This window comes from Phaseolus vulgaris, chromosome 4 (assembly GCF_000499845.2).
Source record: "Phaseolus vulgaris cultivar G19833 chromosome 4, P. vulgaris v2.0, whole genome shotgun sequence".
Classification (NCBI taxonomy): domain Eukaryota; kingdom Viridiplantae; phylum Streptophyta; class Magnoliopsida; order Fabales; family Fabaceae; genus Phaseolus; species Phaseolus vulgaris.
Window position 1 is genome coordinate 11201343 of NC_023756.2, and position 25941 is coordinate 11227283.

The 25941-nt window shown below is 32.6% G+C and overlaps 2 protein-coding genes across 3 annotated transcripts; one reads left to right on the forward strand and one right to left on the reverse strand.

Annotated features, from left to right (window-relative positions):
- Positions 1–4935: 4935 nt before the first annotated feature.
- LOC137837267 (long chain base biosynthesis protein 2a) lies at positions 4936–15106 on the forward strand. Its single transcript, XM_068646226.1, has 12 exons — positions 4936–5449; positions 5531–5596; positions 5768–5856; positions 6019–6164; positions 6269–6393; positions 6474–6567; positions 6931–7094; positions 8159–8320; positions 13521–13647; positions 13776–13942; positions 14029–14136; positions 14569–15106. Exons 1-12 carry the CDS (start codon positions 5324–5326, stop codon positions 14656–14658), a joined length of 1464 nt encoding a protein of 487 aa, XP_068502327.1. The 5' UTR covers positions 4936–5323; the 3' UTR covers positions 14659–15106.
- A 5494-nt stretch (positions 15107–20600) lies between these two features.
- On the reverse strand, positions 20601–24079 carry LOC137837268 (signal recognition particle 19 kDa protein-like). Of its 2 annotated transcripts, XM_068646228.1 has the most exons (5): positions 23935–24044; positions 23490–23524; positions 22311–22510; positions 22137–22236; positions 20601–20969 (listed from the first exon to the last, which is right to left on the reverse strand). In XM_068646228.1, the coding sequence occupies exons 3-5, from the start codon at positions 22488–22490 to the stop codon at positions 20836–20838; spliced, it is 414 nt and encodes a 137-aa protein (XP_068502329.1). In that variant the 5' UTR covers positions 22491–22510; positions 23490–23524; positions 23935–24044; the 3' UTR covers positions 20601–20835. The 2 variants fall into 2 exon arrangements, with proteins under 2 accessions (XP_068502329.1, XP_068502328.1); XM_068646227.1 differs by lacking the exon at positions 23490–23524 and having other exon boundaries at positions 23935–24079.
- Between the last annotated feature and the right edge of the window lie 1862 nt (positions 24080–25941).

Here is a 25941-nt window from a genome sequence, read left to right on the forward strand (position 1 = left end):
CTCAAACAGTTTTGAGAGTTGACAGTTGTGGTTGCTTAATTTTTATTTTGTGTTACATCAAAAAAGAGCATGAAGATGATTGAGACATTTGTGTTAATTAGGAAACCACGACCAATTAGCCAACCTTTTTCTTATTAAAATTCATTTTTTTATATATCCCTTTTGAGCCAATAATTTTTTGTTATTATTGCACCTTAAACCTTTAATGATATATTTTCCTACCCTTTGGCACGCTTAAGGAAGGAGAACATATATACAATATACATAGAAAAGTGAATGGTTAGTTCTAATTGTTGAAAGCTCAAAACGTTGAAAATATGAAGAATTTATTCCTATTGATGAAAAAAAAGAGAAATAGAAAAATTCATGCTGAAAATCATGAAAAGGTAGAAAGCAAATGAGGAAAGTGTGAAGTCAAAAGACATTGGTGATTAAATAACACATATGTGCTATAATTGGATTGTAGATATGTTTTTATTCTTTAAGATGTGCATTTTGTTATCTGAAAAACCAATACTTTTTGGAAGCTTAGCCTCATTACAACCCTGGAAAAGACCTCAAGATTTATGTTTCTAATATGTTTGTGATAGGAAGATGAAATGAAAAGTAATTCTGATTTGTTATGATTCAGTAAAAATAGAGAGAAACACTTACATGTGGGCATATGAAAATAAAATCCTTGAAGAATTGTCATTTTATGGTTTTGATTTTATCCTGAAAGTTAATTGTATCTATTTTGTCTGTATTTGAATTTGGAAACATCATAAGTTTCTAATTTAATTTGTTGTTTAGTGAATTAAGCTGTTTTGATTTTAAATTCAAATATATTAATTTACTTTGCTTGAGGTCAAGCAAGATTCTAAGTTGGAGGGAGTTGGTAAGTGTGGAATTTCAGTAACATTTCATATAAAAATAGGCACTTGTGAGTATTAATATAACCCCTACTTTATGAAATTTTACCTTTTTACATATTTTTTATTTTAATTTAAATAAGAACGATTTATTCCAAATTTGTGTTAATTTCAGGATTCTAGGGAATAATGGAGATAACTGGGCAAAATGAGAATATACAAAGCTAAAAAGGGAAAGTTGGAATGCACCAACATCACCAAAGCTGCCCCAAACTCGCAAAAAGCCAAGACGTCACCAGTGGATCTCGCTCAAGTGAGCTCGCTTGAGCGAGATTGCTCCACATTGGGTCTTTTTACGTGAAACTTGCCCAAGCGAGCCCATTAGCGCCCAAGCGAGAAATCACTTAAGCCCAAGGAAATTAAGTTAGATAGGGGGCTTGAGGCACAACCCTAGGAATAAGTCATCCAAAGGAAAACACCATTGAGTGAATTGTAATCCAATTGGGAGAATAAAAGGTGTTAGAAAACCTTAGAGGAGGTAGTCGTTAAGGAGAAACATCCGAAATCTTCTTTTCTTGCTCTCCCTGCTTGTAACAACCATAATGTGTGGTTAATTCTACCTTTTGGGATTGTGAGTAATCTGTTCAAACGCTTATCTATTGAGGTGATATCTAAACATAATATTTTTTTCTTGATTGATGATTGGTATTATTGTTTTGTTTGTAATGCTTGTTTACCTTGATCTCGAAATTTAGATTTGACTAGAAAGTACTTCTAAGTTTTTTACCCAAATGATAATGCTTAACATATTTGAATGTTAGGAATAAATTTGAAATGTTAATTGCTATTAACGTATGATCATAATGATAAGAAGTTTTTATAAATATGCGAGGAATCGATATTTAGTAAGCATTTTAATAATTTTATATGCGAAGAATCGATATAAATGATTTTTATACGGGAATCAATCTCAATCAAAGGACACAATTTTGTCATGCTAATCAAAATACAAAAGAGTGAGAAAGATGAACCCCAATCCCTATTTTTCCAATTGAAGCAACAAATTCTTTGACTTGTTTTCTTATTAATCATTGTCATCATAACAAATCTCAACAAACTTGTATTATTCTGTTTTATATTTAGTGAATCTTTACTTTATTATTCTATAGTTCCTTGTGGATTCGATATCTATCCTTAGGGACAAATTATTACATTTGACAACGCGGTGCACTTGCCGTAGAAAAGTTATCAGTATTTTGAGGAAAGTCCCTTAGAGAGGCGTGTAGAGAGACTAGCTTTTTAAGGTCAAAGAATAATTTGATTTCTAATTTCTCTTTGGTCCTTATCTCTTCTTTGATAAAACTTCTCGATGCTAATGTCTTAGCACCACAAAAAAGTTGTTGAATCCCTTATTCCGTAAACACCAAATTCAACACCAAGCACTTTAGTACTATTGGAAGCCAACAAAAGGAAAGCAATAAAAGCTATTTTTAAAAAAAAAATTAAACACAAAAAGAATTTATGAGACAAACATCAAGGGAAAGCCTAAAAGGACAAACAAAAATTAAAGGAAAAATAAAAGGCTAAAACAACAAATTGAACCTAAAAAATTAGCTCTAGAATAGATAAAGAAAACAAAAATCTAGAGTGATTATGACACTTACTTTTCCAATGTGTTGCAATTTTTTCAGAACGTATTGTGGTGTGAAATTTTTATGGTAATATGACAACTCAAAATGTGCTCAAACGCATTAAATTTGAGGTAAAACTTATGTGTATTTTGTGAGAAAAAAATTAGATAAGGCAATGAAAAACATAGCCCAGGTCACTAGATTATAAGTCTCAAATTCAACATTGGCATAAGTGTGTCAAAAATTTATTGCAAATTGTGTATAATGAATCCTTAAACACAAGGTAACACTATAGGCAAGGTCTAGTAAAAAAAATTAGTGCAAAACAACTACGGAATAAGGTGCACTAAATTCCAAACTAAGAGTTATACAACACATTGAGTCAGTCTTTTATGATCACTGGATGTCGAGGCTTTTATGATTTATTTATTTTTTGTATTGTATTTTTGGATGTGTCTTTTTAACTGGATATTAAGAACATATCAAATCTTTCATACAAAAAAGTAAAATAGATTTAGAATAAAATTGTAAAACTAGGTCAGAAACACACAAATCTGGAAATTTGAAGAAATTTATGGAAAACAAAGAATTGGAGAACAATACAACAAGACATACACATAAAAATTCCAAATTGAGAGCTATACAACACATTGAGTCAGTCTTTTATGATCACTGGATGTCGAGGATTTTATGATTTATTCCTTTTTTGTATTTTATTTTTGGACGTGCCTTTTTAACTGGATATTAAGAGCACATCAAATCTTTCATACAAAAAAGGAAAACAAATTTAGAATAAAATTGTAAACTAGGTCAGAAACACACAAATCTGGAAATTGGAAGAAACCTATGGAAACCAAAGAATTGGAGAACAATACAACAAGACATGCACATAAATTTGTAATAGAGGTTTACTAATGAACAAATATCAAGCTAGAGACTCAAAGATTAGAAAAAGATAATGCACAAAGCTTTTATGAAAGTTTTAAACTCACAGCATTTCATCAAACACATTATGTTCATTTTAAGAGGCATTTACACAAACACTTATGAAAATAGCTAAAAACTCGAATTGATGGACAACTAATCAAAGAACATGACATTATACAATACATGCAAGGATTAAAAACGAAAATTAATACCACATAGAACACATTACACTGATTAAAATGGGAAAATATATCAAAAGCAATGACACAATTAAGAACAACAAGAACACGTAAGAACATGAACAACTATAGGTTATGCAACAGAACACATGTAGAACAAGTTGACATGGTTTGGACTGATTAAAACATAGTTTGAACTGTTTAAATTGTTAAGAACTTGAATTAAACAGTGGAAAAAAATATTAAACACAGAAAAAACAAAATTAAACAGTGCAAACAACAAGAACTGTGAAGAACAGTGAGGAACACAAAGCAAACGGTGTAACTTAAGTTTTAAATGGTGGAATTGAATTATAAAAGATGAAACTTGAAAAAAATTTGGTATAACTCATAATCAAACAATGAAACATCAAGAACAATGATGAAACAACACAAAAACTGAGTGATTTTTTTTAACCAAAGAACTTAGCTGAAATCGTGAGCAATGCAGTGGATCTTATGTTGCCATGAGTACCACATGATGCAAACTGTAGAAGCTTGCTTGGATTGAGGGTGAGTGACATAATTTTAAGGAGTGATTGCACCAAATGGAGGAGGATTTGGTGAGAATTGGAGTGAGTTTTAGTGCCAAATGGGACAATAAACGTCTACGTCACCTTAGTGTAGCTTAGACCTACACTAAATGTAATAAAATATTAACTTACATTCACTTTGTGTTTCCATTCTTGACACAATATCATTCTGCAACTTATTTGTTGATTACATCTACTTTGTGTCCCCATTCTAGACTCAATATTATCCTATCACTTAATTTTTTTTATTGCATTTACTTTGTGTCTCCACTCACTCTAGACACTAACTTACTATTATTATTTTAATAATTTTTAGTGTGAATTAAAGGTCTCTATTGTCGACATAATATTTAACATTTATTTTTGTGTCCAACTAGAGTAGACTTTATCCGTACTAGTGACTTTTTTTTTATAGCCCCACTTTTTATTGACAACTAAAATAGATTTTGCTTGTAGTATATATTTGTATTGGTATGTAATATTAATATATTCTCATTGTTACACATTTAAAGTTTTTATTAATTTAATACAATTTTATCAAAATAAATAAAAATTATCAAAATAAGTAAATTATGTAAATTTGATATAATTTTAGTTAAAATTTGATTATATCAAAATTATACATCTTAATACAATTTCGTTTCAAATATATTAAAATCCGATTTTTTACAATAAAATCATGTAGCACGAATTATTTATTTTAATATTTTTTTTATATTTTATTTATTTTAATAATTAGAAGTTGATTTGATCAAATTAGTAAAAAATCTCACACATCCACGAGAGTCAGCAGTCGGAATAATTTTGCTTTCAAAAGCTTGTAATGAAACCTTATTTTCTTTCCACCAAAAGATCCAATCAAACAAACAAAATTACATTCATAACCGCTGGGAGGGAAGCTTGGTCTAGCCGCCAGGTGGACCTTTCTCTGTTTCTTTCCTTCATTGTATGGTCTGTTTTCATCTACTACCCATTACAACACAACACAGCTCAACACATTCTCTTTCCCCAACACCACTTTCCATCTTCCAACACCACCCTTTCTCTCTCCCTCTTTCTCTCCCTCACGGCTCCGCCAGACTCGGGTTCGGATCTCCGATCGCCGCCGCACCGCGAAACGAGTTTCCAAACTCAGAATCCAGATCCCTCCCATTCCCCACACCATGATCGCCATTCCGTATCTCACCGCGTTGACCACCTACTTCAGCTACGGCTTGCTCTTCGCCTTCGGCCAGTTCAGGGATTTCTTCCGCAAAATCTTCGACTGGTGCAGCTCCAACAATCTTCAGGTCCTTCTTATCGCCATTTTCTTTTCATTCCATACATTTATACTATAATACTTGTAATTATACCAATGCGTTGGTTCTCAGGGTTACGCACCGATCTGCTTAGGGCTCGAAGATTTTTACATTCGCCGTTTGTATCTTCGCATTCAGGTTTTTATTTCGTTTCGCTTTTCGCTTCCTTAATAGCAAGTGAAATGCGTGTGTCTATTCCAACATTGAATGTTTATTGATTTTCGTTTGGGTGCGTTTTTGTGATTTTTTGTGTAATTTTCTTCATTTTTTTCTTTTAGTTTATTTGTTTTGATTTTTGGTTTCTCCCAGGACTGTTTTGGGAGACCAATTGCAAGTGCTCCTGATGCGTGGTTTGATGTAGTGGAACGCTTCTCCAATGATAGCAACAAGACACTGACGTAAAACCTTCTATTTAGTTTTCAGGCCTATAAATATATTTTTATGTTTGAGAATATGATTTATTTTACACAATGGCGGCAACTAAGTTTAATGTATGATCTCTTGCAAACTATCAGAATCCTTCCCCTAGAATTTTTTTGTAACTATTTATCCTAATGCAGACGGACTGATAAACTAAGTAGATGCCTTAACTTGGGATCATACAACTATCTTGGTTTTGCGGCTGCTGACGAATACTGCACGCCTCGAGTAGTTGAAACGTTGAAGAAGTACTCTCCAAGCACTTGCAGTTCTCGTGTGGATGGAGGTAGGTATTATCTTTGTTTGTATTTTAGCTGTTAAAGTGTGGTTTTGGTTTTTTATTTTTACATGTGTCTTATTATGTTACATTGAATGTGACTTCTCCAATAGGGACGACTGAACTTCACAATGAACTCGAGGAGTGTGTTGCAAGCTTTGTTAGGAAGCCAGCTGCTATAGTTTTTGGTATGGGCTACGTGACAAACTCTGCTATTCTTCCAGTCTTGATGGGGAAGGTTTGTGAAATATAGTAATTTTACCATTTTGAGATACTAATGTTTGCATGGTTATTCATTGTTATAACAATTTTTCACAGGGAAGTCTGATTATTAGTGATTCGTTGAACCACAACTCAATTGTTAACGGTGCACGAGGATCAGGAGCAACTATTCGTGTTTTTCAACACAACGGTGAGTATTGTTCTTTGCTGTATACTAAAGTAAGTTTTGGGCTAGTCCTGGAGTCCCCAGCTTTTCAATTTCACATACTGTTACGAAAGGAAAGATCTTTATTTTAATTCGTGGGTTGGGATTCATCCTAAATATGTGTATAGGATAGGATGGTTAAATTTCAGTGACCTCATTTATGCTAACAGAATGGAACAGAAAGGGTAACTGAACTGGCTTATGATTAGTTATGTTTATATGTAGTTTGAGCACTTGGTTACCTGCTGAGTTATTTTTTAAATTTCTCTGTATTTGTGTTAATATGATGTTGCTCGCTGAGATCACATCAATATTTATTCACTTTCTTCTGTGTATTTTTATCCACAGTTCCATCTCATCTAGAAGAAGTGTTAAGAGAACAAATTGCCGAGGGACAGCCAAGGACACATAGGCCTTGGAAGAAAATAATGGTTATTGTGGAGGGGATATACAGCATGGAAGGAGAGCTTTGCGAACTTCCAGAGATCATAGCTATATGTAAAAAATATAAGGTTGGCTATTATGGTAGCTCTAATGTAATATACAAGTTGTATTTCTTTAATTTATACCTGTTTTTGGTGTGCATTTTTCATTTTCTATTTTATATGGGGCCAGTATTTAATCTTAAAATTAAGATCCGCTTTGCGGAAGTCTACACAGACAAGGCTACTTGCAAAATTTCTGAATGGAATGTTCTACATGGTTTATGCTTAGGAACACTGTATTCGATTTAACATAATTTAATCTATTGACTCAAATGGGCATGCCATGTAAAAGAAACAAGATACTACTTTCCTGTAGTTTTTTTTTTTGCTGGAATAGTTTTGTATAGTCTCATTACAACCCTCATGCTGCTACTTTTTTCCTTAATAGTGTGTTTGGATGAAGTAATTTAATAGAGTAATTCATTTATTTGGTGAGTTTAAAGTTCTTTGGAGTAAAAGGAGTTGTTTGGATGAGGAAATTAAAAGGAAATTGAAATTTAGGAATTTTTAGAAGGTATTTCAAATAACTAAAACAATGGAATTTGAAATTCACTAAAAAAAGCAGAAAATTGGGAAATTCCACCACTAGTCACTTTCTCTTTATGCACACATATATTGAAAAAAATTAAATTGTTAAATATTATTTGAATATTTAAATTTGACTAATATTTTTTTTGTAATGTTTAATTTTAAAATTTTATATTTTAAAATAAATGTTTTTGAAAGGGAATTTTATCTTAAAAGAGAAATCCAATTACTTTATCCAAATAAGAAATTTGAAATGTAAGATATTTTAATTCCTCTATCCAAACAAAATATTTAGAGAATGAAGAGAATTCAATTGCAAGGATTTAAATATCATGCATTTCAATTTCTAGGGACTGTTGAAATCTGTCATCCAAACACAATGTAAAAGTCTAGTTCAGAGAAGGGGAAGAAGAGCCCACAGTATTCTAGGTTTTCCATCGTTTAGCACTCCTTTTCTCTTAGCAGACATTTAGAGGGATTTTGCAAAAAACTTTCATTGGCAACCTTTAATTTTCCATTTTACTTTGGTTCATTTGTCGCTTCCTTTTTAAATTGCTTTATAGGTATATACATATTTGGATGAAGCACACAGCATAGGAGCTGTGGGCAAGACAGGAAGAGGTGTTTGTGAGCTACTGGGTGTGGATACTGCTGATGTTGACATTATGATGGGAACATTCACCAAATCTTTTGGATCATGTGGAGGATATATTGCAGGATCTAAGGTACTTTCGTTAAATGTTAGACTCCAAATTTAGTGCTTTTTAATTGAGGTAGTAAGTTGATAAAATCAGACAGAGGTTTTCATATTTTCTTTTCTATCAAACATTTGAGAAACAACTATATCATTTTCTTCTATCTTGTTTATTAGGTTTGCTGAAAATGTGGGTTTACACCACTCATACAGTGCTTTATTTTTAATTTAATCAATAATACTACAATCAAGGAAACAAACAATGGATGAAATCCCTAACTTTCAGATATGAAATATGACATTCCCCCATTTATGTAAAGATAGAATCAGATCTTTAATACTCACCTTCAAGCTGGAGCATAGATGTTGTATGAATCAAGCCTGTTACATAATTTGTGATATGAATTTGACTAACATCAAGTTGGCAGCATGAGAGTCTCGAGTTTTGTGATAGTCAATCTCAGAATTTAGTTTGCTCATGGAAGGTTGGATTTGATGCAATGAGTTGCTTGATTGTCCATATCTAGTCTCTTTACTATCTCCAAATTTTAAGTTGTAAGTCATGTAATCACACATGCAACTACTGCCATAGCAAAATATTGAGCTTTGGCATTGGATCTAGCAACTATGTTTTGCTTCCTACTTGTTGAGATTCCTCCAATAAGAGCATAATACCTAGAAGTGGATTTCTTATTTAATGGTGATGCCTATCAACATTGAAGTAATAAACAGTTTTGGCATTGCTTGTCTTCATATAGTAATTTCCAATTTGGTGGGTTCTTAATGTATTAAAGAATGTGTACTACAACATCCCAATGATTATGAAGGAAGCATTCAAGAATTGATTTACCACACTAATTGCAAATGTGATATTTGATCTTGTCACAGTTAGATGATTAAGTCTACCCATAAGACAATGATATCTTCCTAGGTCTTTCAATGGCTCTTGCAAACCCGATAGAAGCTTCACTTTGGGATCCACAAGGGGTATCACTAGGGCTACAATCAAGCATACTAGGCTTACTCAATTTTTCGTAGGGAATAATGCTAGATGAGGATTAGGCAACTTCAATTCTCAAAATATATTTGAGTGCACTTGGCTCCTATGTTTGACTGTGACTTTGGAGATGAGATTTTAGTAGGTGGATATTGTCAAAGTCATCTTCAGTAATGGCAATGTCATTAGCATAAATGACTAGGTAAATGCATAGTCCACTAGGAGGTAGGAGGAGGGATAACACTAAGCGATTAGCCTTGGAAGTGAGTCATGCCAGTCCTAGTAGAACTAAAACAACCAAACTAGGCACAAAGTGACCACTTCAACCATATAGATAACATGACTAAGACGATTAGACAAGGTAACAATCACTTGAAATGGTAAACCTGGTAGCCAATCCATATAAGCATCAACTCACCATGCAAGAAGGATTAGTTGAAAGCAAAAGGTTGAATGTATTTCTGAATGTATTTATAAATGTGATTACAGTATAAATTTATAGACTATTTACAACCTAATTAAGAAAAGAAATAATAGGTAATTAAAGCAAGAAATAATAGGTAGTTAAAGCTATACAAATAAATTCAAATCTCCAAATGATATCAAATCTGTCCAAATAAATAGAAAAAACAGAATCTGTAGTAATTATGGAATAATTATCTCCTAATTATGCAACAAGATTGTTATCTCTCCTAGAATAAGTAGTCTTAAATAGAATTTATTGTAAAGGTGTTGTGTGCTATGTGTTGTACCTAGTTCCTAGATGTATCTTGTCATATTCTCTTCCCTCTCATATTCTCTTACCTAGTTCCAACACACCCCCCTCACGTCTAGACTACCAACTCGTGCATGAGACTAAATATTATGGGTGGCCTGATAAGCCCAACAAACACTCGCTATGATAGACTCTAAATGGCTGAGACCATATTAAGAAGTGAACTTTAAGCCTAACTCAACCTCATAAACCGGTTTATAAGATGAGATTTGCACCCACTTATATACTATGAAATGTCCTTATCTCTAGTCAATGTGTAATCTCCAACAACTACCATAGGTTGACTCCTTCCTATTTTTCCTATATTTCTTCCATCTATTCTATTACTATTCCTAACAATGTGATAGAAGCACTTGATCATCCTAGGTGGCAACAAGCTATGATTACTAAAATGGGCTCTCGAACATAACAAAACATGGGAGTTAGTTCCTCCTCTCTCATGGAAGAAGACAATAGACTGTCGTTGAGTCTGTGCCATTAGGGTTGGACCTAATGGTGAAATGGATAGCCTTAAAGCTCGTTTGGTGGCTAAAGGATATATTCAGATCTGAGTTTGACTTTAGTGATACTTTTTGTATGGTGGCCAAAATGACTACTGTCAGACTCTTCCTTGCCATGACAACCATACGTCATTAGCCCATTATCAATTAGATATTAAAAATGTTTTTCTACATGGTAGTTTGGAAGAGGAGGTCTACATGGAGCAACGTCTTGGGTTTTTGCTCAAAGGGAGTTTAGTTTGGTTTTTAAGTTGTGTCGTTTCTCTATGGCCTCAAGCAATCTCCACATGCTTGGTTTGGAAAGTTTAGGTACAATGTTTAATTCTTTGGGCTAAAATGCACTAAGACGGACCACTCTGTTTTCTATTCACGCCTCCCCTGGAGAATGTGTGTACTTAATAGTGTATGTTAAAAATATAGTTGTAAGAAATGATGTTGCTAAAATCTCTCGAGTTAAAGGAACACCTATGCAATCATTTTCGGATCAAGAATATTGGAAATCTCAAGTAGCCCAATCAAAGGAAGGAGTATCTCTCAAAAGAAATGTGCTCTTGACATCCCAAACCAATGCATCACATAGATCCAAATAAAAGTTAATGGCAGAATAGGGAGAAGTTTTCTCTAATCTAGGAAGATGTAGAAGACTGGTTGGAAAACTTATTTATCTTGCTATGATCTGTCTTTTGTAGTTGGTGTTGTGAGTCAATTCATGCAGAATCCTTGTATTGATCATTGGAATGTTGTCATCCATATTCTGAGATATCTCAAAAAGGCTCCAGAACAAGGGCCCCTCTATGAAGATAAAGGGAATACCCAAAGCTTTGGATATTGTGATGCTGATTGGGATGGTTGTGTTATGGATGACACACTCTACTACACGATATTGTGTTTTGCTTGGAAGACATTATCTCTTTGAAAAGCAAGAAACAAAATGTTACTGTCCGATCATGTGCTGAAGCTGAGTATAGAGTGATTGCATCCCTCACCTGTGAGCTTATATGGGTCGAACAATTCCTCCAAGTTGGATTTTTGTGAGATTAGGCCGATGAAGATGTACTATGATAACCAAGCTGCTCTCTTCATTGCTTACAATCCAATGTTCCATGAGAGGACTAAACACATTAAAATTGACAGTCATTTTATTTAAGAAAAGTTGTTGTTCAAGGAAGTCCTCATTGAGTTTGTCGGATCAAATGATCAACTTGTAGATGTATTAACAAAATCATTGAGAGGGCAACCTTGGATTGAATTTATTTGTTCCAAGCTTGGCACATATAATTTGTATGCTCTAACTTGAGGAGGAGTGTTAGAATAATTAGTCTTAAATAGAATTATTGTAAAGGTGTTGTGTGTTTTGCGTTCTACCTAGTTCCTAGATATTTCTTTTCATAATCTCTTCTCTTCCCTCTCATACAGTGTCTGATGTATCCAAAGTAATTATAAATATGAGATCCTAAGAGAGGGAAATTCACTCTCATTCTTTCTAATTCCTTTGTACTTTTCTCAAGTATCTCCAAATGTTGATAATAACTACAAATGACAGCCATAGAAAGAAAAGGATGAACATAGGTGATTTTGGCCATGGGTAAATGGTGTCCCCATAGTTGATACCAAAATTCTAAATGTATTCTTTAGCCACCAAGAGTACCTTAAAGTAATTAACATTGCCATCTAAGCCAATCTTCATTATATATATAGTGAGATCATAGTGGTCTTGCAAAAAGGTAAAGGGACAAGTTTCCAAGTGTTGCTGGCATGTAGAGGAACCATTTCCTTTAACACTGCATGTTGCCAATTGGGATTAACCATGACTTCATTTATAGGAATGGACACCAAATCCAAGGAAGAGATGAGGGAGAAATAAGAGGGAGATAGTTAGTCATAATTAAGGGAAATAAATATTGAGGGTTAGGGCTGAGAAGGTCAAATACTTTTTTGAAAGGCAATTGGATTGTCATGTATAAGTGACATTGGCAAAGGGATAGTTAGAACAGGAGATGACACTATAAGAGTAGTACATGTGACTGTTGGTGCATGTTTTGGACGTAAAATACGTGGAGCAAAGGTAACTATTGGAGCTAAAACAATAGGAAAAACAAGTGAAACATAGTGAGGACCATGTTCAACGGTAGAACAACAGAAGAATGGAGATTTTTGGGCATACTGGGTTTTTTTTAGATTTTTAAACTTGATAACATGTGTTGTTTTAGTTATTTAATTATCTTATCAGTTTGACAATTAATATTTTGTTGGTGTATGAACTTGTTTATTTCAATATTATGGAATTGGTATCATGAAATTTTTTTAATTAAATTTTTTGTATTTATGAGTCTATGAATCGGGTTTTCATACCTCCCACGAATCTGAGTAGACTCTCGAGTCTGATAACCTTGGTAGGAACCAAAAGGCATAATTTTTCTTGGCTAGGGGTAACTGAGGAGTTGATGATCAAGATATGGGGAGGCTTGGGTGATACATGCAATCGACAATCATAGTTGGTACAATCCTCCAAACTTGGGACATGAGACAAAATTTAGGGAAAGGTTGAGAAGGGGATATATTTTTTTATGCCATGAATTGGGATTTGAGAACCAGATCCTTGCCCCCTCTCCTGGATTGCATGATGTCCTGCTTGTTATACAAACCTTCCTCTTTACAAACTACTGACTTTGTCTTTCTTTGTTGAAATTCCCTTTCTATGCTGTCTTTCTTAAATCTACAGAATTGGCTTTCCTTACCTTAATTGGATTGGTTTCATACGAGTACAACTGAATTTATTTAATATTTCTGTACTGGTGCAGTTTGAGTACTGATGGATTTTTTTTCTCTACATGTGAAAATTGATCTTTTCTGATTTTGTATTTCATGGTCTCTAAAAGTTTGCATCATGGATATTCTGTATTTCATTATAGGATGTTTCAAACTCTTTCTCATGCTGAACTTCTGTATGTACTATCAGGAACTTGTCCATTATTTGAAGCACGCTTGCCCTGCTCATCTTTATGCAACTTCAATTTCACCGCCAGCTGCACAACAAATAATATCTTCGATTAGAGTTATTCTTGGAGAGGATGGTTCGAATAGAGGTTATGGCTTGCACTTGTTATTTTTTGCTTTGCATTTGTATTGTTCAATGGTTTTTTACAAGCATCAATCCAAATAATATTCATCTGCCTTGTTTACCATGCATTGAAAGTAAGCTGTTTCCATACAGGTGCCCAGAAACTAGCACAAATTCGAGAGAATAGCAACTTTTTCAGGTCAGAACTGCAGAAGATGGGATTTGAGGTTCTTGGGGATAATGATTCTCCAGTAATGCCAATCATGCTTTACAACCCAGCCAAAATCCCCGCATTCTCAAGGGAGTGCCTCAAGCAGAATGTGAGAACATAAATATCTAACTATTTACGCTCCTTGTTTTATATATCATGGATTTGTTAATTAATGTTAGCAATTCTTGAAATCAGGTTGCTGTTGTGACAGTGGCATTTCCTGCAACCCCACTGCTACTCGCAAGAGCACGTATATGCATATCTGCTTCCCATTCAAGGGAAGACCTTATCAAAGCCTTGCAGGTGTGCATTTGAATTTTCATTCAATTGTTATCATTTTGAAAAATACACGAATGATTAGAATGAAACTTAGTGCAAGCTGCCTTGTGACCTGGAGGGTTAAGGGTTAAACCCTAAAATAGCTGCTGCTTGTGGGGAGCAAGACTGCATACGTCTATCATTCCTAAACCCCACAATGCACTGGGTCATCTTCTATTTAACATTTCAATAAGTAATAAGGTTTTATGCAACATTATTCTCTTCCATTCTAAGAAAATGTATTTTCTATTCAAAGTAAATTCCCTTTTTCATCTCCTCTGCTTGTGTCAGATGTCAAGGGTTTGTTTATATGCATGTACTGTTATTTTGTTTGTTTAGATATGCTTAGGAATTTGTTTAAAATTGCTACTTCCTTGATATGTTGTGTGGTAAATTGCTGTGATTGTTCTTTCATAGGTCATTAGCAGAGTGGGTGATCTGGTTGGCATAAAATATTTCCCAGCTGAACCAGCAAAGCAACAAGATACAAGTAAAAAGTTTGATTGATAGAGAACTTTGTAAAAGCGGGGAGGGGAACAAAGACTACTGAAGATAGAGCTGTAGTGATAAGAAGGCATTTTTTTTAAACGATAGATTGATTTCAATGCTCTGTATGAATTCGTTGCTTTTTGTTGTCATCTTCGAAAGTGTGGACTTTGCCAGGAGGAGCGGGTTCATATAAATGTTCTCAGATTCAAGTGAAACGTATTCTAAAGGGAAGTCTGTTCTTATTTTACCGACCCATTAGATATTAATATGTATAGTTGCAGTTTGTTTATTCATTTTAAACTTGTTTTTTATTGGAATTAATCAAGTCAAATTCAAGATGATCTGTCGAGTTGTAATTTTGAAATTGTAGGCAGGTTTAGCAATGTTTTACTTCTCAATCCTTACAATATAAAGCTATGGACCCAAATTTCAGTTGTATGGATTAGTTTATTTCGTGTTCACAAAAGTCTCACAAATTCTCTAGTTATTAACTTCAAAAACGTTTCTTATATGTATTCCTTAGCCTAATCACGCTTTCCGTATTTTATTACTCGCCTCCATTTCAATTTGTTATATTTCTTAATTTAAAAACAATAAATGAAGCCCAATATTTTAATCAAATAAGTTTGTTTTTGGAAAACTGAAATGTATGAAATAAATAGCATTTAAAATTCAGTCTATTAAACATTTCACTAAATACATCACACTATATAATTAAAATACATGACTAATGACTCAATGAATAATATTCCTTTTTTTTTGTTTTAGTTCTATGATGTCTTTTTTCTCTCTCCCTTCTCTCTTCTTTATAAGGTATCACAAGTTCACATCTTCTTCGGTCTTCTTCTGTCTGTGCCTAAACCAATTCTTCTTCAAACCCTTCCACTCAACTCCATATTTTCTGTACTCTGACTCTAAAACTAAATGATGAAAACTTCCTTGATTGAGTCAACAAATTCTTGCCCAGGTTGAAGGTCTTGATTTTCTTTGGTTCTTGGAATCCTTTGCTACCCTCTATAGAAGTTTTTCACTAATACGTCCACTGTGGATCCCTCCTTTGTCTTGCACAAGCAACAAGACAATCCTTTTGTTGCTTGGTTTCTGACTTTCATGTCTAATTCTATGTTCACTTAGATGGTTAGCCTGTGTTCCGCTCATATCATATGGAAGAAGTTGAATTTTTACTACGCCTCACATATTCGTGCAAAGATTCGTAAACTCAAGCTTAAACTCAAATATAAAAACGTGATTGTTCAATCTTGACATACCTTCTTAACATCAAAAGAGTGGTTTACTCTCTTGTTGCTATTGGTTTTGTGATCTCTTCCGAGGATCATATCGACACCATTTTAGACGATTTAATGGAGGAGTATGACAACTTCATCACTTCCATCACCTTTTGTCTTAATTCGTATACCGTAGAATACATTGAGACTCTACTTTTGGCTCAAGAAGATCTTTTCGAAAAACACAAGTTTCTTAATCCTTCTCTTGCACAAGTTAATCTTACCTCTAACAACTGGGGTCACACATCTTCTTCAAAACATTTATTTTGTGGAAACTCTTTTCGTGGTGGTTGTGGTTCTTCAATAACATATTCCAACAACAAAAGACAAAAATTTCTCTTGCAACTCTAACAACAGTTCTTGGTTCGACTTTGTTTCCTCTCTGTCTCAACAGTCACGTGTTCAGTGTCAATTATGCTTCAAATTTGGACACACTGCGTTACACTGTTGGACAAGGTTTAACCCAGGTCTTTCATATTTCTGCTAATGCTTCATTTTTTCAGTCCACTACCAATGAATTTGAACCATCCAATTTGGGCACACCTTCCACGATCCCCTGTGGTATCCTAATACTGGAGCTACACATCACATACGCATGACTTTGTTGTTTTCTCCAAGAAAAAAAACTACACTAGTATGATACTGTCCAACTTGGTAATGACTCGGGTATACCTATTCATAACGTTGGTTTTGCCTCTCTTAATAATCTTTTACATGTTCCATCGATTAACAAGAATCTTTTGAGTGTTTCTCAATTTTCTTGAGACAATGGAGTTTATTTTTAATTCTTCCCTACTCACTGCTTTGTCAAAAATCAAGTTACAAAGGAGATCATACTTCAAGGAAGAATACATGATGTTCTTTATGTTTTTCCTACTTTAGAACGTCCTTTATATCCATTATATCCAACTGTTAACACTACTTTATACAATAGTGTTGTGAATGCTTATGAACTTTGGCATAGACACCTTGGTCATGCTTTGTCTAAAATTGTTCATCATGTTATGCATCTAAATGATATTTCTTATAATACAAATGTTTCTTCTTATGATTATTGTGTTAGATTAAGGCTCATTAGCTTCCTTTTACACACTTGCACACTGTTTACACTGGTCCGCTACAATTGGTGTTGGTGGATATTTGGGGTCCTTCTCATATTGTGTTCATAAATGGTTCTTTGTATTATACTGCTTTTCTTTATGCTTTTTTCCAGTGGTATACATGGTTATATCTCATCTCACACAAATTGTAAGTGACTTTTGTGTTTTTATAATTCAAAAAGCTTGTAGAAAAACAAATTGGATGTTATACAAAATGTTTGCAAAGTGATAATGCAAAAGAGTTTTTATCTTTAACCAAAGTTTTACATTAGTATGGCATTTTTCACAGCTCACTTTCTCACAAACTCACGAGTGGAATGACTCCATTGAATGAAAACATAGGCACATTGTTGACACTGACTTGGCTATTCTTGATGCCTCCTTTCTTCCTTTAAATTTTTTGGGTGAAGCTTTTTCTTTTGATGTTCATATTATTAACATCCTGCCTACTCCAATTTTAAACCATATCAATTTGTATGAAAAGTTGTTTTCTCTTACACTTGATTATAACTTTCTAAAAGTTTTTGGTTGTGGTTGTTATCCTTTGCTACGCTCATATAATTAACGTAAGTTTGATTTTTGTTCTTCATTATATTTGTTTCTTAGTTGTGATACCATAGATGTTATATTTATTTAACTTCTTTTGATAAGACTATAATCTCTCACCATCTTATTTTTAATGAGTTTCTTTTTCCTTACTCTTTGCCTAACAATTCTTTTAAGTATCATGATAATACAACTATTGATTCTGGTTTTTCATCTTCACCTTTTTTTCATTGTCTTGCGATTCACCTTCTACAATTCCCTCATCTAAATCCAATCCTCTGTTGTCATCTTCATCACCCACTTCTTCTTCATTTCCTACTTCAACTACTTTAGAAACTCAAGACCTTAATGTTCATCACATGATAGCCCGTGCTAAGGATGGTATTCATAAACCAAAATTTTACCATACTAGGATTATTAATGATTCTTTTAAACCTTCCACTTACATACAAGCTATGGCTCATCCTTTTTGGCTTCATGAAATGCAAGTTGAGTATGACACACTTATGCATAACAATACTTGGGCTTTAACCTCTCTACCTTCTAGAGAAAATATCGTTGGGTGCATGTGGGTCTTCAAGTGGAAATATAATGTCGATAGCTCTCTCCAAAGATACAAGGCACGTTTAGTTGCTAAATGATTTCATCAACAAGAAAACAAATATTTTACAAACTTTCAGCCCTGTTATCAAACCAATTACCATTTGCATTGTGTTCATCATTGCTCTGTCCATACACTAAATCAATATCAACAACGCTTTTCTTCATAGTGATATGGATTCACCTATATATATGCAACAACCTCCAGGTTTTATTAACTCTGATCCTTCTCTAGTTTGTCGTCTAAAAAAGGTTATTTATAGGATTAAGCAGGCTCCTTGCTCATGGTTTCAAAAACTTTCCAACATTATTTTTCAAATGGGTTTTTCTTATTCTAAAAGTGATAACTCTTTGTTTATTCACTACAACTAAAACTCTTTTTATCTTGATTTATGTTGATGATACTTTAGTCACTGGTAGCTCACAACTCTTAGTTCAAGGTTTTATCAAACACTTAAGCACTCATTTTGCTTTGAAGGATCTCAGGCCACTACATTATTTTTTAGGAGTTGAGGTCGCTTGGCTTAACGATAATTCCATTCATCTTTCTCATACCAAATATATTCAAGATTTTTCTCTTGACCTTCAAGCCACAACCAACTCCCGTGACTTCTTCTCTGAGTCTCACTTTTGATGATTCGGTATTTGTAGATGATCATACTCTTTATCACTCTACCGTTGGGGCTCTACAATATGTTACTCTCACTTTTCCTAAACTTTCCTTCTCCATCAACAAGGTATGTCAATACATGTTAAAATTCGTACATTGGATGCACGCCTTTTCTAAAATAATTTTCTATAATTAAAATATTTTTATATTAAAGAATGTAGGAAAATTTTGTTACGTATATGTATATATATTATAAAAATATTTTAAATATTTTTTAATACATTTAAATTATTTTAAATTTTTAATAAAATTAATTATGTAATATATCAAACTAAATTAATAAAATCCTAATATGGTAAAAATAAATAAAAAACTTTAACTAGAAAGTTAAAACTGAAAATAATGTAAATCAGAAATCAATATTCATAGTAATTTTAACCAAAAATCTTAACTTTAAACTTTAAACGTTTCTCGATTCAACATTTTGAATATATAATATCGAGTTTAAAATTTTCGTTTAGAATTTTTAATTACAGTTTTCGGTTAAAATTAATGAGAATATCAATTTTCCAGTTAACATTCGCTTTCCGAATAAAGTCCAAGCCCACTGGAAGCACATTACTGCCTAGCTGTAAGAGAGCCTTTCTGAAAACTGGCCATGGCGAATACAATTATACAATTGTTTCCAAATCAATTATGGTGATTTCCCACTAAGTATCCAAGTTTTGGTTCTAACTACAGATGCCAAATTTCAGCATATATAGCATTCTGCTATACAACAGTATTGTCCGTGCTTTTGTCAAAACCTTTTAATCTAACTGAAGATGAATTGATCCCAAGCAATGAGGTTTTAAGAGATCTCTGTAAGTAAGGTGTATGCTACAACGAAGGGTATGGGAAGTACATTGTCATTACATTTGGTGAAGAGGGAAAAATGGGAACAGGAATGTTCTTGTTGAATGTTGAGCTGGAACTGAATATTGGGAGAAGGGAATTTGATTCCGAGAAATAAAATTTAGAGAGGAAATTGAGTGGAAAAGTGAAAGGTTTGCAGATCCTGTGATGTACATGTTGTGTACTTTCTTTTGTTTAAACTTCAAAGAGTGTGTGACAACAGGAGTAAACACTATTGATACCATCTTTGTTCTGGACTAAAATAATGATATGGTGTGGCCCCTATCACAAAGGTTTATGAGAGAAGAAATAAGGGAAATGGGAATAAACTATTTGAGGGAGTTACCATGTCAGCAGAATTAGTCAAGAGTAGTGCAGTAAGAGAGAGGTTTGTATATATAAAAGGAGAGAAGCTGGAAATATATTGTTGGGAGGATTCTAGTACCTCAGAACCAGAGTTATTCTTTTCTGTAATATCTTACATTTTGGACAAAAACAGTTTTTCATTCTTTCTTAGTTCTGTATACCTTTTGTTAGTTTCTACTGTACAACCTAACTTAATGACAACTCCAGTAGGAAATTCTGAGTGGGATTGTACAACCTCACTTAATGACAACTTCAGGTATTTATCAGATTCCATGATTCACCAAACACAATATCTCCATATGCTCTGCTCTGCACTGTAAATATGTTGCTTCTGGATTAGAAGTTAGAACAACACAATGCAGTCATTATGTGTAAAAAACAACATCCATCCATGTACCACAAACTATTAATCAAAATAGTTTATATTCGTAAGCAACATTTAAATATACAAATCAATGAAATATATTACTAAGCTATAACTATTACTTTGCGATTAAATTTTTTTCTTAATTTATAAATCAACTAGTAAAATGTCAAAATTTACTATTAGCTCAAATATAAATAAAAATATTCAAACATAATATTAAAAATAAAATCTTAAGTAATTTAAATACAAGTCATAACAAATTATTCTAAAGATAGAGGCCCTCGCGTAAGAATGCCTAGATTGTGCTAAATTTAACAGATAAAATTGGTTGGAAAATTTGTAACTTGCCGGGGTAATTGGTCATGTGATATAAAATAGCACATCTGACAAGGCACTCAAACATGTACTACAATGTTTAAACACAAATTATCTCCTCTTTTTCCCACCCTTTCCAGATTTGTTGGAAGGTGCAGTAGTTGACGTTGATGCAGTCTCTTGCTTCTTGGTCCTTCCATGATGCCTAGGCACCATCTCTGCAACCCGTAACATTAGTTGCTTTCCTGCAAAACAAACACGCCAAAAATGAAACCATAAGATTTCTAGTAGTCATTTTCTCATCAATTTGACACGTCATGTTCACAACCAAAAAGATAAACAACGAAATTGCTTTTGTAATGTCAAGAGACATTAAGGTTCAAAAAAAGTAACAGTTTCCAAACACGTACTAAATAAAAAATATCATCATTATTCATTAACATCATCCAAAAACAGTAAAACCAGAAATGAAGCAGTAATAGCAGTTAACAGAGATTGGATAAGGAAACTTAGAATATGAAATAGACTTAAACGAGAACATAGGGCTCCTGAACTTAGAGAAGAATTTTCTGCCCAACTAGTAACTACGTAGCAAGCTCTTTCCCTGCCTTTCTATCACTCATTACCTCCCCACATATTTATTCTGTGATTCCTTTCAACTTCAGCCAGCTCGCCCACTCAATATTGTCAAACTCAAGAATAGTAGGAGGATCCGATAGGGGACCAAAGTTCAAAACTCAGACTAGTAAGAGTTGAGTATAAGAAAGTAAACCAGAAATATTAAGATCCCATACATAGCGCAACTTAAAATAGGTTCACATATCATAAAATTACTCATAATAACTAACAAATTCATAATTATTTAACACAAAGAAACTATCCAAGGAAATCATTCATATTAAAATCAGGATAATCATCCTTCTCCAAATGATCTTCATCTTCATTAATCTCATCTCCTCCACCCACACCATTTTAAGAAATTGGAGGAACCTCCAACTTCAGCTAAGATGTTTTCATTTTAAGCATCAAATCTGAATTTTACTTCATTCCCCTACAGAATCCAATCATCAACAAAAGCAAGATCATCAATGTTAAAGTCATTTTTTCTAACATCCTTCTCGTTAAATCTTGAATTAGCCATCACAAACACCACATCAGTCATCATCTTTTACAATAAAAAATTATTTTCTCAATGTGGACCTAAATAATTATAAAATTAATTAACACATCCTAGAAGCCTACTGGTAAGGAAAATGATTATAAAATCAATTGGACCTAAATAATTATAAAATTAGTTAATCAATTTCACAAATTCAAATTCTTTCGCTCTAAAAAGCACTCTAATTTAGCGAGATCTGATTCAAAGCAACATACTGACTGAAATTCATATGGGTTGAAAAATTAAATCTCACTGGACGAGATGGAGGGATTACAGAGTGTTTCATCCTCCTTCTTCAGCAACACCCTCACGCGCCCTCTTTGCATGAAGTCACGAGGATATGCCTTGTCTATCTGCAATATTCCATGCATTAATAAATTTTGCAGTGGTTAAATAGAGATGAGTAAAGAATCCAAAATTAACGAACCTCAATGGCAAAAGGAAGCTTGAGATAGCTACAGCAATCACCAATTTCGGCACAAGTAGGGTTTTCACAAGCTTTGGCAACCCCGATGCGCCTTCCTTCGGCCATTGTCTTTTTGGAGTTGATGTAAACAGGATACATCACAACCCATTTTTTTATGTTGGGTAACTCGCTAGTATCCATGGTTTGTAGAATCGAAAAAACTAACACAGATAAAACAACATGCAAATGAATTTCTCCTCCATCTCTCAAAAGAGGACAACAATAGTAATAATAAAAATCTTTGTTATGCATAAAAGGAAAACAGGGTCCACGATCAACCCCACACATTTGCAACCATTTTTCTGTCCATTTTTTCCTCTCTCTCTCTCCCCTTTACAGACAAACTGGCACAACCTTTTCTACCCTCTTCCCCTGATATTTTTTTAGAAAACCAGCACAAAGGAAAAAGAAAAGCGGAACCAATAATAGGTCAATAACTATCAAAATCCAAAAGGAAGTAATTAATTAAAAGAAAATTAAAAAAACAAAAACACAAAGCAGATAATTCTCCAATATTGTCTTTGCATCTTTTATCGTTCTGAAACAATTTTCGTTGTTTGTTTTCCCTGATGGAAACAATTAACAATCATAGTGACAATCACAATGTAAAAGAACCTCAACGATAATTCTAGCAGTTTCCCTCATAAAGAGGAGAAAACGAACATCAACACTTCCGACACTACTCACGTGTCAGTCCTGGAATCTGAAGACAAACCCCACGGCAAAACTGAAAAAGCCACAGATTCAGAACAAGTTCTGGAAAAGGTATTGTACTCGGAGAATAATGATAATATTACAGCTTTTCAAATTAGGGTAAAATCACCTGCAAAATCCGGATATCTCAGATTCTTCTGAAATTGATTCGGTTATAATCGAATGGTAACAACTCATGTTAACCTAGGTCCTTAGGTACTCACTTAATCTTGTTCACCTACTTAAATACTTCTATATTTCTCTAAGTTCTTACAAAGTTGAACGTCCAAAAATGTTTTGCAGGTGGATCTCCTCTAAGTATTTCATCAATAAAGCTCGTTAAAGCGAATCAAACTCAGCACAGGTAACATTCTCACGCAGATCAAAATGTAGATACGTCAAAATTAAGATACAACGCCACACTCAATGGAGATTCAAGAAGACAACCTTTAACATGTCATGTCGTAAATATTCACCAAGGCCTGGTAAGATCCGCAACTCAATTAAAACGAAGTTTATAGATCCATTCATCAGAAATAAGAAAAATCATAAACCGAAAACAAAACTTCAACAAGATATGGATCCAGGGATTTGAATATAACAAGCACAAAAATCCACAAAATAAAATCAAATCTAGCTATTTCAAACGTACAAAAGCAAACGAAGAAAAAATCCTTTTTTGAAAACATCTTACCGAATATAACCAACAACTCAAACAAAAATCGAAAAAACCATGAAATTCATATGGAACAATTAAAAATGATCAACAAAACATGGATAAATCGAAGACATAAGCGATAGATACAAAAGCATAAGCTGCAGGCAACAGAATCCAATAGGATACGCATGAATCGAAGTATTAAAACTAATAAAACGGTATAAGAAATCGTACCTAGAAGAAGCTGCTCTGAAACCCTTGCCGCAAGACAAGTAAGGCGAACAATAGAGTGAAGAGAAGTGAGGAAACGGCACAAGTTTTTTCCTCCGTTGACGAAAATACCCTTATCATTTTACGTATTCCATTTGTGTCCTTTTTCATTTTGCTGGCGGTGCGAACGGGGTTCAATTACGCGGCTACTGAAACGACGCCGTTTAGTGTAGTTAAGTGATGTTTTCTTTCTAGGGCTACGATTAATTGAGATTTTTTATTATTATTTATTTATTTATTTATTACTTTTTAATTTTTAATTTTTAATTATGGGTATAAGTTAGTTTTACTTACATCATATATAATTTTATATTTACTAGCGGAAAGCGCTCTTGCGCTTGCATTCGCATTTTATAATTATTATATATGTATCTATATTTATTAAAATTAATTATAAAATTTTAATAATAAAATAATAAATTAAATGTTATAAAATAGATAATTTACTGATTCTTTTTATGAAATTAAAAAAAATGTTTTATCTCTATATCAACTACTCTGTAATTATTTTATTTAAATTAAAAATGTTTTTTAATTATTTTATTTAAGTAAAAAAACTGTTATGTAACTATTTATCAATTATTTTTTATAATTATTTTATTTAAATTTAGAAAAACTGATAACTACTCTATTAATTACAAGATGACAGAATAATCAAAAAAATTATTATAAAGATAAAATAAATAAAAAATTGTATATATTTAAAAATACTTAAAAAAAGGAAAATCACTTTATATAGAGAGAGTTAGATATATAATATATATCTTGATTTTAATGTATTTTTCATTTATTTATTGATTTTACAAAATAAAGTTGCACTAAATATTGGAAGAATTTTGTCAAAAAATATAATAGTTTCACCAACTTGTGATCTTATTAAAAATATGAATATACATAAATAAAGATAAATAAAAATTTGAATCATCTCCTTCTACAATAGAAAGAATATTTTATTCAATAATTCTTAACCATTGATTACGTTGACTTAGCGTTTAAATAAAACAAACTAAAAGTAAAACAAAATGGAATGTATGTGATTGGTTTAGTGGGTTAATTAATTTTTATTTAAACGGTATATATATTAAGTAACGAACTTAAAAAAATATCTTCTGCTGATGATAAACCGAGATCGAAATCCTATAAATAACATTTTTAAATCTTATGTATTATACCATTCTAATTTATACAATACAATTTGATTTTTATATAGTGAATAAATCCATAGTGAAAGACATGTGAAATATATAAAAATAGGGTTGAATTATATATAAAAAAATTGTAGTTTAATTATCTAATTAAAATAGTTATATGTAATTTTAAAAGAACACACCCATTGTTAAAGATATTTTTTCTTTAAAGTTTGCATTGATGACCGATGACAAATATTTTATACAGACATTAATAATTTCATTTTACATTAAAACATTTCCAATATGTTGTATTTTCAGTTTTAAAAACATTTTCTTTTAATAATTAATAGATTGGATATAATGAATACAATTGTTTTAAATTTTTTTATTTTCAACTAATATAATCTTTGCTTATAAACTTTTTTTTATATTATTTTGGACTAATTCTAGTTGTATTGTTTTATAAATTTAGAAGACTTCAAAAATGACACGCATTTTGTTAAATTTGAAGTATTACATTATTTTTTTACGATTTTGAGAAGTTGAAACATATTTGTTAACTTTTGTATAAGAACTCATGCAATGCATATATGGTCTTAAATCATTTATTTAACTTCTTAGTTTTAAAAATGGTCTTTTTTTTCTCTAATTTTGTTTCAAAATTTGAATTACTTTTTTTATCTTCTCTTATCATTCATGTTCTTTGTTCGGAGAACTAATTATTGTTCAACTTACAAAATCAAAATCAAACAAATTGGATTGAATTCATTTCACAATCCTATAGTTTGTTCTTTTTCTCTCTAATCTTGGGTATGTATTTTCTGATTCTGATTCTAGAACT